Here is a 14,829-nt window from a genome sequence, read left to right as displayed (position 1 = left end):
ATGGATGTGTTGTTTGATTACATCCTACTGGGACACATACTGAAAAGCAGATCTTTGCAGATACTGGCTGTGAACTTGAGTCTGTCCTTTAGACGTACTTCTACCGGTTAATGCTGTACACAATCCTTTTTTTTTTTTTTTTAAAAGGTCTGAACAGTAACTGATGGCTAGTCAGTCAGATGCATACCAAACATTGATCTGATGACAGCCAGTGTAACATGCTGATTAAAATCTGAATTAAAAGGGAAAATGCCATGCACCCACATCAATGGGTGGGGAAACTTGATGGGGCCAGTGGTGAAAGGGGGACAGTCCCAGTAGCAAGGGAGGAAGACTCTCACCAAAGGACAATAGGTAGCTCTTTTTTTTCCCCCCCTCCCACCCCCCGGGAGTCTCTGGCACCCAGTGGCCAGCTGGGGAGAAAGGTGCTGATTAGTGACCATTCCCCAGCTCCCAGGATTTAGCCTCTTTCAGCTCCATTCCAGCAGGCCCCACTACCCACCCAAACAGGAATGATCACACTGCCTGACAGATGCTGTGGGTCTAGCCCAGGGGTAGGCAACCTATGGCACGTGTGCCAAAGCAGCATATGAGCTGATTTTCAGTGGCACTCAAACTGCCCGGGTCCTGGCCACCGGTCCAGGGGGCTTGGCATTTTAATTTAATTTTAAATGAAGCTTCTTAAACGTTTTAAAAACCTTATTTACTTTACACAAAACAATAGTTTAGTTATATATTAAAGACTTACAGAAAGAGACCTTCTAAAAACGTTAAAATGTATTACCGGCACGCAAAACCTTAAATTAGAGTGAATAAATGAAGACTCAGCACACCACTTCTGAAAGGTTGCCATTCCCTGGTCTAGCCAATCGCCTGTTTAAGAGGTCAGGAAGGAACTTTTTTCCCATGGGCTAATTGGCAGAGACCAGAAAGTATTTTGCCTTCTTCATGGCATCTTCAGTCCACAGTGGGTTGAGTAAGAACGTGCTTAGTACCTAACCGAGGTACTGGGGTGGAGTTGTTTATATGTCACAACTTGTGGCTGGTTACCTGTGTGGTTAAGAGAATAAAATGAATGGTTTCCAGAGGTAAGACTGGAATTTTGGTAATGGGTCTTGGGCTCATGGTAGATTCAGACTTTGTGGGCCAAGGTCAGATCTTGTGGCCCTTGAAGGCTGAGGACCCCACCCTGCTGCATGCTCGGTCCCCCTCTTGAGGTTTTAGGACTTGGAGAGAGCCGAGTCCTAGGGGATTGGCTGAGGAGAGCCAGCCCCATGTTATGGGTTGAATAGTAAGGAACCCTGTAACTCTTGCACCAGTTATGTATTATATGGTAAGGATCCCTATAATCCCCGTACTGGAACCAATTAAATGTCTGGTGTAGGAGAGCATGGGTGATGGGCAGGTAGCGCCCCTTCCCTTTGTTAAAGTTTAATAAAAGTTGTATTCTGCCACTTAATTCCTCATTTTGCCGCTGTGTCCACATCAAACCATTACTGGCAATTACTGCAAGCTTAGACTACAACCTTGCAAACGCACACAAGTAATCTTGTTAAATTCAGTGGGACTTCTCACATGCGTATGTGTTTTTCAGGATTCAGGCTTTAGTTTGAGTGTGTTTATGGGGCTAAAGGGTCTTCATTTTGATTTTTAATCAAAAATTAAGAAGGAACCCAAACTAAATTGATTACAGATATGGAAAGCAGCTTTTCAGGTTATACAGGTGGCAGTGAGAAATTGACATAACTTATTTGGTGTGATAGCCAGTCTCCTGGGTTTTGATGCAATGAATGAGTGTGTATCACAGCCTCATTTTGTGTTTCTCACAAATTAGCAATAGTTAATTGTCACTAAACTTTCTTCAGTCTTTTAAGAGAACAGGATCATGGGTAGTTTTACAAAGGTTGCATTACAAATATATTTTGAACAAGCTGTGCCAGTACCAAAATTTTGTTACAAACTGATTAAGTTCTCTCATTGGTATTAGCATTTTGAGACCACTTCAAATGTTATGTTCCCTGATAAACTGTTTGAAAATTCAGTGTGTTCAGATTCTATTGTTTGATCGATAGTTCTCTTGATTACTGTGCTACTCACTTTATAGAACTCTGCCTAGGTGTAATACTAGAGCAGTTTCCTGACTACCTTTAAAAGCCAACCCAATGTTGGATATTGTATAATGATAATGTTAAGTACTTGCATTAACCATGCTTTATTTCTAAAATAAAAGGGCTCGACTCTTAGTAGGTAGCATGCATTATACAAATATCTTTCTAGCAACTATTTGATCTGGAGTGTCCGAATTTTATTCAAAAGCTATTACAGTTTTTTGTTGTTGCTTTAGTTTACTATATAAAGCAAAGAATATCCAGACTAGTTGTTCACAGTTGAATTGTTCTCTTTCTAGATGCTGATCTAGTAGATAGTACAACACTATTGGGTAAAGAATATTTTTATAATACAATTTTCATAAGTAATAATGGGTGAAGTCTTATTCAGACAGTAAATTAAGTAAGAGATGACATACATGATCACTGCAGAGCTGGGATTTGGCTATGAAAATCTCCTTGATTTTGAAATTTGCGTGTTCCCTAGTTTTTCCCCCACGAGTTGCCTTAGTGATAGATGACTGTTGTCTTTCAGTTGTCATAAAAGGCAAACAATTCATGCTAATCAGACGTATTTAACCTTTGTGCAGTCTTAGTTTGCTTTAAAACTTGTCACTTTAACTTGCCAACTACCTATACTCCACCCTTTTGAATGCTTTCCATTATATAGCTGGGACTGAACAAATTTCAGATTTAGGTACTGAGCACTGCTGCTGTTTTCTTCCCCCAAACAAATGCTGTGCAGTACAAGGATTAAACAGTGAATCTGAAAAGGCAAAAAGAAAAGGAGTACTTGTGGCACCTTAGAGACTAACAAATTTATTAGAGCATAAGCTTTCGTGAGCTACAGCTCACTTCATCAGATGCATTTGGTGGAAAAAACAGAGGAGAGATTTATATACACACACACACACACACACACACACACACACACACACACACACAGAGAACATGAAACAATGGGTTTATCATACACACTGTAAGGAGAGTGATCACTTAAGATAAGCCATCACCAGCAGCAGGGGGGGAAAGGAGGAAAACCTTTCATGGTGACAAGCAGGTAGGCTAATTCCAGCAGTTAACAAGAATATCAGAGGAACAGTGGGGGGTGGGGTGGGAGGGAGAAATACCATGGGGAAATAGTTTTACTTTGCGTAATGACTCATCCATTCCCAGTCTCTATTCAAGCCTAAATTAATTGTATCCAGTTTGCAAATTAATTCCAATTCAGCAGTCTCTCGTTGGAGTCTGTTTTTGAAGCTTTTTTTTGTTGAAGTATAGCCACTCTTAGGTCTGTGATCGAGTGACCAGAGAGATTGAAGTGTTCTCCAACTGGTTTTTGAATGTTATAATTCTTGACGTCTGATTTGTGTCCATTCATTCTTTTACGTAGAGACTGTGCTGTCGTCATCATGAATAGGTCGGAGTATGAACAAGAGGCTACTAGGCAGCTCTCCAACACCACTTTCTACAAGCCATTACCCTCTGATCCCACTGAGAGTTACCAAAAGAAACTACAGCATTTGCTCAAGAAACTCCCTGAAAAAGCACAAGAACAAATCCGCACAGACACACCCCTGGAGCCCCGACCTGGGGTATTCTATCTGCTACCCAAGATCCATAAACCTGGAAATCCTGGACGCCCCATCATCTCAGGCATTGGCACCCTGACAGCAGGATTGTCTGGCTATGTAGACTCCCTCCTCAGGCCCTTCGTCACCAGCACTCCCAGCTATCTTTGAGACACCACCGATTTCCTGAGGAAACTACAGTCCATTGGTGATCTTCCTAAAAACACCATCCTAGCCACTATGGATGTAGAAGCCCTCTACACCAACATTCCACACAAAGATGGACTACAAGCCGTCAGGAACAGTATCCCCGATACTGTCATGGCTAACCTGGTGGCAGAACTTTGTGACTTTGTCCTGACCCATAACTATTTCACATTTGGTGACAATGTATACCTTCAAATCAGCGGCACTGCGATGGGTACCCGCATGGCCCCACAGTATGCCAACATTTTTATGGCTGACTTAGAACAACGCTTCCTCAGCTCTCGTCCCCTAATGCCCCTACTCTACTTGCGCTACATTGATGACATCTTCATCATCTGGACCCATGGAAAAGAAGCTCTTGAGGAATTCCACCATGATTTCAACAATTTCCATCCCACCATCAACCTCAGCCTGGACCAGTCCACACAAGAGATCCACTTCCTGGACACTACGGTGCTAATAAGCGATGGTCACATAAACACCACCCTATATCGGAAACCTACTGACCGCTATTCCTACCTACATGCCTCTAGCTTTCATCCAGATCATACCACTCGATCCATTGTCTACAGCCAAGCGCTACGATATAACCGCATTTGCTCCAACCCCTCAGACAGAGACAAACACCTACAAGATCTCTATCATGCATTCCTACAACTACAATACCCACCTGCTGAAGTGAAGAAACAGATTGACAGAGCCAGAAGAGTACCCAGAAGTCACCTACTACAGGACAGGCCCAACAAAGAAAACAACAGAACGCCACTAGCCATCACCTTCAGCCCCAAACTAAAACCTCTCCAACGCATCATCAAGGATCTACAACCTATCCTGAAGGACGAGCCATCGCTCTCTCAGATCTTGGGAGACAGACCAGTCCTTGCTTACAGACAGCCCCCCAATCTGAAGCAAATACTCACCAGCAACCACACACCACACAACAGAACCACTAACCCAGGAACCTATCCTTGCAACAAAGCCCGTTGCCAACTCTGTCCACATATCTATTCAGGGGATACCATCATAGGGCCTAATCACATCAGCCACACTATCAGAGGCTCGTTCACCTGTGCATCTACCAATGTGATATATGCCATCATGTGCCAGCAATGCCCCTCTGCCATGTACATTGGCCAAACTGGACAGTCTCTACGTAAAAGAATGAATGGACACAAATCAGACGTCAAGAATTATAACATTCAAAAACCAGTTGGAGAACACTTCAATCTCTCTGGTCACTCGATCACAGACCTAAGAGTGGCTATCCTTCAACAAAAAAGCTTCAAAAACAGACTCCAACGAGAGACTGCTGAATTGGAATTAATTTGCAAACTGGATACAATTAACTTAGGCTTGAATAGAGACTGGGAATGGATGAGTCATTACGCAAAGTAAAACTATTTCCCCGTGGTATTTCTCCCTCCCACCCCACCCCCCACTGTTCCTCTGATATTCTTGTTAACTGCTGGAATTAGCCTACCTGCTTGTCACCATGAAAGGTTTTCCTCCTTTCCCCCCCCTGCTGTTGGTGATGGCTTATCTTAAGTGATCACTCTCCTTACAGTGTGTCTGATAAACCCATTGTTTCATGTTCTCTGTGTGTGTGTGTGTGTGTGTGTGTGTGTATAAATCTCTCCTCTGTTTTTTCCACCAAATGCATCCGATGAAGTGAGCTGTAGCTCACGAAAGCTTATGCTCTAATAAATTTGTTAGTCTCTAAGGTGCCACAAGTACTCCTTTTCTTTTTGCGAATACAGACTAACACGGCTGCTACTCTGAAATCTGAAAAGGCAGAAAACCTCAATCTTTAATCCTATCTATTGCCGCTTACTTTGATCTTTCCTAGATCTCCTGTTTGTCAAGCAAGTCAAGGATGGTAAAAATCTGTTCAGAATTTGCTCATTCATGGGTGTACTCCCTCCTTATCAGAGATTAGGACTAATACATTTAAACATATGATATAAGGGAGTTAACGTTAATGTTAATATTGAAACAACACTGTCAACTTAAAATTGGACTTATGAGAATTCTTTAACTGCTATTGCTACAAATAATATCTTAAAATTAACTGAAAAAGTAGAGTAAAATTCTCCTGTTGGTTTATATTGGACATTTTAAAGTACTTTGTGTCTAATTACTCATTTCCCATTATCTGTGTGGGTCTTTCATGCTGCAAGCAGAGAGAAAATATTCGAATTATAAAACCAGACATTGGCAGGGAGACTTAGGGACAAGTGTAAGATCTAAAACTGTGTTTAACACACCAAACTAACTAGATTTCATGCTCGTGTTCCTTTCAGATTAGTCACTAAATGTGTCTTTCGGAAGAGAGCAAACAAAGGGCAGTCAGAAACTGAAAATATGAAAATAAATCTTACCCCTGCTCCATATTGCACATTCATTTATCTCCTTGTAATAACATAACCGCCAACCCTATGCCACCAGCAAACTTAATACCCGTCTTGCTCACACTTTGGAACTATCCTGTATGGAGGTAAGAATAGTTCCTTAACATAGGCTCGTAGCTTTCCAAGAAACAAATTTCTAGGCTATGGGGAGAAGGACGTCCTGACTTTAAAGGGACAGCCTCCCTCTTACACTCAAGATCAGAAGCAGGTGCCATGGTATGTAGTTCTAAGCAGCCCAAAGCAGGAATCCCTCCAGTGACTGTGGATCTCAGAGTTCTAAAGGGTAGTGTGCTCACTGCAGGAATGGGACTTGTCATACAATATCACCGCAAAAGCAAACATTTTATTCCTTCCGCTTTTCTTAGCCCAAATAATGGGGGCCTAGTTTAGGTCCTGGTCCCCATTGTAATGATGGAAATGTCCACAGGTGCCTCAGGTCTAGAAGAATCTCTCACTCCGAGGAGGCTGTGGAGGGAATATTTGACATCCTCTGGCCAATGCTGCAAACATACACTATTGGTCAGTAAATATTATTTATTTACCTATTCATAACTTTTCCTTCTCCCTTGTAGGCACCTGGTGCTCTGTGACCCATTACAACAGGGTTATTATTTCTCATCTAAGAATAGAGGGCTTTTTTTTTTTTTTTTTTTTTTTTTAAGTGTCTCTAGTTTCACAATGTATTGCCAGCAGGTAGAGCTGTTTAGAGAACTGACTGCCTCTCTAATTCCCCGGCCAACTGCTCAAACTGAGAAGAGAAACTATAAAATCTAATTGCTAAACACTATGAAAAACTATCCTGCTTAGAGACAGCCAGTCTACTTAACCATTTATTATACAAATGGAAATGAAGACTTGCAGCAAAGTAGGATCATAATATGAGGGAATTCCAAGATTTTTTCCATCTCTCTCTGCAGGAAGGATTGAGAGATTTCTCCTTCAACTGGAATTTAATGCAGATTAGGTGATGCCCTGAGTGGTGGTCTCGTAGAAGGAAAAGTTATGGGTAGGTAAGTAAACTACTTTTCTCCCCAGTGGGCACCTGGTACTCTGTGATCCATTACAACTGGGAAGTACCCAGGAGTAAAATACATCTCCACAAATTAGAGGGAAACTTAAAACATCAAGTAAACTGAACATATTGAAAGTGCGAGTGTGCCACAAAGGTCCTGTTGTTGCTTTTCATATGAATGGTAACCAAATTCAGAGGGAATCTTAAGAATAGAGACCCCCTTCTTAACTGCTTGGAACTATAGGAAGTAGTTCTGATGAGCTACTTGGGACAGCCGGTTCCCTTGAATTGAATGGGGCCTATCTGAGCTCTCTCAGTGATATAGCAGGTGATCTCATTTCCTATTTTGGAAATTCCATTTACAAATGAGGGAAATGTGGTGAGTACAGAGGTGCATTCCCACCATGGACCAGTTTCCACATTCAGATCCTGTTCTATAATATAACAGGAGATCCTGGAAAGCAAATACTTGAGTTCCCAAAAGAAATGCAAATTGTAAAATCTCTCCTTGAGCAACTAGACTAGAACCAATGTGTGATAAAATGCCTAGAGGAGGACCAGCTCCTGACAGGGCACTGAGGCACTCCTCTGAAAACTGATGAAGTAGGGGGACTGGAGCAGCTGAAAGGTCTGGTCAGTGTATAGCTGTTATCTCAGAGAGGTGGGCTATCAGCAAGTCATCTATGTTGTAGACTGGCCATCAGAATTAGCATCAAACTGGAGAGAAAACAGGGAATGGGAGGGAAGCCACACTGCCTGGAATTGGAAATATGTCAACAAAGTACAGGTAGCAAATTGGCACATGGGGTCAGGTTTCATTGTAGGACAAGGAAAATACTGAGAAAAATCATCTCGGAAAGGCCTGAACTCCATTTATACTGGGCCTTGTATACTGTAAAATGATTACCTACCTGTAGCGTAATTGTTCTTCAGTATGTGATGTGGGTGCAGTCAGATATTCCACTGAGATGTGTGTGCACCTGGCTCAACAAAGCCAGATAACTTTACATAGAAGTACCTGTAGAGGTGGCACTTGTTCCCTCTTGCCTTTGCCCCTCCCATGGCTATATAAAGGTAGTGCAGCCTCAAATCCCTTCATTTCCTTTGCACTAAATGTGAAGAATAGAGACCTCAATGCAGAGGGGACAAAGTTGGGTCATAGTCTATACATCTGCAACCACATCTAGAAGAACAACTGCAGTACAGGAATGTAACCATTTTTTGTTTGAGTGGCTGCAGACATGTCTTTTCTTTAGTTAACTAGCAAGTAATACTTGTAGGAGGTGGGTTCAGATTCTACTTAAATAGCATCTGCAGAACTGTCTTCCCAAAGTTTTCATCTGACCTGGAAGCTGCTGTTATAGCATGATGCTTGGTAAACATGTGTATGTAGGATGTAGCAGCCTTGCAAATATCCAAATTTGAAATGTCATTAAGAAATGCCACTGAAATCACTTGAACCCTCGTTGAATGAGCCTGCAGAGTGTGCAGGGTGTGGCCTGAGCTACTCGGTAAGATGTATTAATTAATGCATCCGATGAAGTGAGCTGTAGCTCACGAAAGCTTATGCTCAAATAAATTTGTTAGTCTCTAAGGTGCCACAAGTACTCCTTTTCTTAATGCAGGAGATTATCCTCCTGGAAATCTGCTGTACTGCTGAGGGCTGATCTTTCATCATATCTGTGAAAGAAATGAAAAACTGCTGGTCATTGAAAAAAGTTTAGTCCTTGCCCAATAAAAAGGCAGACACCATTTCACGTCTAAGGTATGAAGCTGTTGTTCCTTAGGATAGGAATGTGGCTTGGGAAAGAATACGGGTAGGTAAATAACTTCAGTTTTATGGGAAATTGCAAAACCACTTCTTGATTTAAAAACTTCCAATGTGGTCTTAAGGATATTTAATCCATGAAGAACTATGTGTACAGGGGCCCTGCCATAAGGGCCAGTATTTCACTGACTCTCATGGAAGATATTGCAACAAGAAAGGCAGTCTTCTGGGAAAGAAGGGACAAGGAGAAGGATCTGTGAAGGCAGCCAAAGCACTATTAAGATCCCACAAAGGAACAAATTCCTTCCCTAGTGGGAACAGGTAAATGATACCCTTCAGAAATCTTCCAGCCATAGGATTTGAGAACCAGCTCTGCTTGGATTGCTGCCAGATTAATCCTTAACGAGCTAAGAGATAGCCCTGAAGACTTCAAATGTGGCAAGTAGTCTAACATGTCCTGAATAGGAGCTGACTTGGTGTAGCCTGATCTATAGATTATTAATACAAATTCCCAGTTTCACTTTGTGGGTTGATAGGTTCTTCTCCCAAGATCAGGCCCAGTATTTTTAAAATTATTTTATAGTTGGACACCATGATGTGCGCAGGTGCAACACTCAACTACAGGAACTTTTATAATTATAAATAAATGTATTAATACATTTAGCAAAGTCATACACACGCTAACTCAGTAAGGTAAATGGAGATAAATCGGAAAGTACATCTGAACAGCCACACTTTCACCATCCCTTGTAGACAACCGGAAATGTTAGCTAGTACCTTCCTCATCACCAAAACCTTCCTCATCTTCACCAGTGGCCATCATTCTGGGCCCTCTCAAGGGCTACATCTCTCTCTTCTACTGCCCCCCAGGCTGGGATGCCACTTTTATAATATGTTATGCTGACATTACCATGTCTAATGCATATTCAGTAGGGGTTTCTCCACTCTTCCTTATTTGTATTTCCTCCCCTTACTAATGTTAAGGTGTCCTTCTTCTATAGGTTAGTGTATTTATGATTTCACCCCATTATTATATACATTAATTTGTTACCATGGCACTCTTGAGGTCAGATGTTCAGTCGAAAACCGTCCAGAAGCTAGTGTCAGATCATGTTCTGTGGTTGGCTAATGTCATTATGGTCAAAATTCTCCTCTGCCCCCCCACCCCCCAACTCTACTTCCATTTCCCCAAAACTAATGAGTTACCTAAATTTATCTATGCCAAAGTTTGCAGGCCTCAGGCTAACTGCTGAAGCCAGTGTCCTACAGGATACAAGCTTGTAGGTTCCTTGCATTACTGCTGAATATAATAAACCAGAATATACTGCAAAGCAGAGAAGAGAATAGAGGGAAACAAACCCATTGGGTTGGATTCCTTTTGATGTTGTCCAGATCAGAAAATCCTTCCACTTGACCAAATAAGTAGACCCAGTAGATTATTTTCTACTGTGAATCAGGATTTCTTGAACTGCTTGCGAACACTGCTCTTATCCCCATCTAACTATGCACCAACCACATTGCGAGGTGTAGTCCGCTCAGCGCTAGATGCACAACTGGACCGTGATGTTATGTCAGTAGGTCAGGCAGTGGAGGAAGGGATATGGGAAGTCAAACTCTCTGACTGTGGAGGTTGAAGAACCAGCACTGTCTTGGTCAACCAGCATAGTGAGAGTCATCTTGGCCTGGTCCAGCTTCAACTTGAGGATCACCTGAGAAATGAGGGCAATAGGAGAGAACACGTACATCACAGCCCCTGTCCATTTCAGATGAAAGGCTTCGGTTAGAGACCTGGATTGTATCATACTTGCGAATAAAATCGGCAGCACTTCCTGTTGTCCTCTGTTGCACACAGGTTGACCAACAGAATACCCCACTCCCTGAAGATGGACCTGACCATGCTGCTCTTCAGGGACCACTTGTAGTTCTTGGAGAAAGTCCTGCTGAGACAACCAGCCAACTGGTTTTGCAAACCCAGTAAATGAGAGGCTGTGAGCATGATGCCCTCACAAATGCAGAAATGTCAGAACCTTACTGCTTTCTGACAAAGTTGTCTGTAGTGAGCTCCCCTCTGCTTGTTCACGTAATATATCTCGGTGGTATTGTCAATAAGTATGTGAACTGGTACTCCCTTGATCTGATCCCAAAAGGCTTGACAGGCATTGAAGATGGCTTGAAGTTTGAGAGTGTTGATATATAAGGATGCTTCCTGTTCTGACCATAAACCATGGACTGTGTGATGATCCTGTATATGCCCCATAACCAGGTGTGGTTGGAGGATGGGGAAAGAGGAGGACACCCTGACATAAATTGATCTGATCTGTCTACCACTGCAAAGAGTCCAGTGTCTTGATACTCCGATAAGCCTGTCTGAAGTGTGGTAGCTTCAGCAAAAAAACAACTCAACCAAAACTGGAGAAGCCAAAGACAAATCTCGCATGTGGGACCACGTTTATGCATGCAGCCACATGGCCTAGCAACTTCTGGCATACCTGGACCACTGTCAAAAGTTGAGACTGGAGGTCCATATACAGGCATTGAATATTCTGGACTCATTTAAATGGGAGAGAGAGACTCAAATTCATAGCCTAATAGGGCCCCAGAGAACTCCCACTTTTTGAGTTGGAATCAGCAGTGACTGTTCCCTGTTCAAAATCAGTCCTAGATGATTGAAAAGGTCCAGTGTGAAATGAACCTGTTCCTTGGATGTGCACCTCTGCAGCCAGCCATCTTGAAGTCGAAAGATGTGAATTCCCTTCTTTATAAGATATGCACAGCAGTGGAGGCAGCCTTTGGTAAAGATGCATGGGGCACCTACTAGGAATCTCAGGAACTTCATGTGGCTTGGGAGAATCACCACATGAAAGCAGGCATCTTGGAGATTGAGAGTGGCAAACCAGTCGTCATTCAAGGCAGGCAGTATCATAGCTAGAGTAACTATGTGAAATTTGATGTATTTGTTGAGACCCCAAAGACTGAGACTAAGTGTTACCCCTTCCTTGGATGTGGGAATAAGGAAGTATCGGGAGTAGAATCTGCTTTCCTAATGCAGCAGTGGGAACTTCTCCACAGATCCCAAAGTATGTAAGATTTGGACTTGCTGAAGAAGCAATGACTCATGATGTAAAGGAACAGGGTAGGAGAGTGTGAAAGTGGAATGAATAGGAATTGAGTAGCATAACCCAGTCTTAGTGTTTAGGACCCACTTGTTTGAGGTTTATTGAGCCCCAAGCACTGAGAAAGTGGGCCAGCCTGTCCCCAAATAGGGAAGGGGGGAATTGTATGAATTCCTTCAACTGGTGTGCAGCCCTCAACGGTCATGTCAAAATGACTGTTAGCCTGTCTTTCATTAGCTGCTGGCAATCTGTTGGAAAGTAAAACCTGAGGGTCTTCTCTGGTGAGGCTTATGCTGCTTCTTGGAAGAGTTGTGTTGTCTCATGGAGTAGGAGGCCTGTCCAAAATATGGTTGGGGGTAGTGGTTAAATTGTTGCTGACCCCCATAATGGAGTCTCTTAGCTGGTGGGGTATAAGCGCCTAAGAACCGTAACATGGCCTTAGAGTCTTTAAATGAATGTAATGTTTCATGCACTTTATCAGAGAACGGAGATTGTCCACCGAACAGTAAATCTTCTGTAGTTCGTGCATCAGGAGTAATACCAGAATTCTGCAGCCAGGATGCCCACCTCAAGGTTATAGCAGAGGCCATAAGCCTGGATCAGGTGTCCGTCACATCAAGTGCTGAAAGCAGTGAAGTCTTTTCTACTAGACGAGCCTTCCCCAGAAAGCTTTAAAGTCCTCCCTAACATCCTCTAGCAGTTTCTTTATAAATTTGGATACCATGTTCCAATTTAATAAAATCATATTTAGACAAGACTGTGTGCTGATTAGTGATGCACATCTGCAAGGATGAGGTGGAATAAACTTTTCTGCCCATTAAATCCAATTTCTTGGCCTCTTTATTCTTTGGGGTAGACTTATCTATCTTGTCACATCCTCTCATTTGCAGCAGTTACTACAAGCAAATTGGGAGCAGAATGTGAATAGAAACACTCAACTCCCTGCATGAAAACATAGTAACATTAAGTGGTATGTAGGCATGTTCTACAGGAACTTTGCTGACTTCAACAGCCTCCTTTCTAGGGAGGGCTACCTTTCCTGGAACTGAAGATTGCAGAATGACCAGCGGTTTCTCGGCATTCATGTGAATAAACTAAACTTGGACACACACAGCTGCAGACAGTCTCCTTAGAAGGTCCTGACAAGCCTCCTGGAATTGGAAAAGATGAATCAGGGACCATGGAATCATCAGGTGAAGAGTATAATGGGGTGGAGGAACAGGAACCCCTTCCTAAGTTAATGGTTATTCCTCCTGCTGTATTGATATTTCTGCTTCTGCCACACAAGCTTATGCCTCCTTTCCAGGTAGGGCTGATGGTAAAACAACCAGATGGTGCAGTGACCTGTGTTGAGTGAATTGTTTACCTGGATCTCAAAGAATATGGGGGTACTCCACAGATGCCAGTGTGGAAATGAGTACAGCATCAAAGGCCAGTGGGCACTGTGCCAAGCACCCTATTCCCAGAATGATCTTGGTACTGATAATGGTTCTTCAAAGGGGATCTAGAGGATTTGGAAGACCAGGCTCTGTGAGAGGATGGAGAAGATGATACTGATCCTGACCTTGAGTATAATGAGACTCCCAAATAGTCTGCTGATTAATGGTGGAGCAATCCCTACAGTCCAGTGCTGCATCAGAATTTTGGCCAGTACTGAAGATTGCACTGTCACTAATCAGGTACTCAAATTGTAACCATGTTCGGCACTGGGAAAAACATCAATTCCAGGATCACTGTCGGTGCCGAAGGGGAAATCCTGTGTCTGATTGGGAGTTGTTTACATAGATGTTGAGCAGGTTAACAAAGTGCTAGGTACCAAAAACAGCATCGGCACCATAGATGGAAGCTTGCCTCTCTCGTAGACCCCTAAGAAACAATGGACACAGTGTGTGCTGGGACTGACAGGAATATCACCGCAGAAGAGTCCTGAATCAAGAGAGAGTCCAGGATCACCAGGCAGAGCAAATTGGGTGCTGAGTCAAGGTCATCACACCTGAGATGTCCATACCCAACTCAATGGCAGTTCAGCAGACATTGCTGGGTTGACAATATGGTGCCAGTCCTGATATTGCATTGACACCAGAGAGAAGGTAGACCACCCTGCTCTATCTAAGTCACCAGGAGAATTATGGTGACATTCCCCGTGGTGTGTAGAAAAGGGGTAAGAATTTCTTTGAGCCTTGGACTGGCTCGGATTTGCTTGTGTCCTCTTCCTCAGAGGAGTCTACCTCAGGTAGCCTCTCAGGGGTCTGCATAAGCTTTAAAGACTGATGGGGCTGATAGTCCACCGCAGCCCCTAAAGCAGAGTCTGGCCTCATGGCTTGCTCCATGAGATTCTGTTTTAAGTGTAAGTCTCAGGTCACCCGAAGATCACCAGGAAGATCATCCTGTTTAAAGGAGCAACATTGCTACCCACAACAGAGAGAGAGAGAGAGAGTGTTCGTTTGTTCATTAGTGGGAATAGCCACCCCACAGTGACAGTGCTTTTAAACCTTGGTGAGGGCATAGTACTATATAACACAGAGACTAAAGCTAGCTAACAACTATAGGGTCCTAACTATTTAAAAATAACCATTCTAAAAACATGAGGGAAAAATACCGTATGGGAGGCTCTGACTCTAGCTGCAGGAGGTGAGACAGAG

At 42.9% G+C, this 14,829-nt stretch overlaps 1 protein-coding gene across 1 annotated transcript in view; it reads left to right on the top strand.

The window, feature by feature from the left end:
- Positions 1-14,829, top strand: part of FAM118A (family with sequence similarity 118 member A) — a 34,641-nt gene that overhangs the window by 15,380 nt on the left and 4,432 nt on the right. The window contains 1 exon segment of the mRNA XM_043515331.1: positions 2,408-2,440. Coding sequence (XP_043371266.1) covers positions 2,408-2,440 — 33 coding nt within the window.

Source organism: Dermochelys coriacea, chromosome 1, assembly GCF_009764565.3.
Source record: "Dermochelys coriacea isolate rDerCor1 chromosome 1, rDerCor1.pri.v4, whole genome shotgun sequence".
Taxonomy (NCBI): Eukaryota; Metazoa; Chordata; order Testudines; family Dermochelyidae; genus Dermochelys; species Dermochelys coriacea.
The sequence above is the reverse complement of the archived record's forward strand: the minus strand, read 5'-3'. Positions and strand labels throughout refer to the sequence as shown.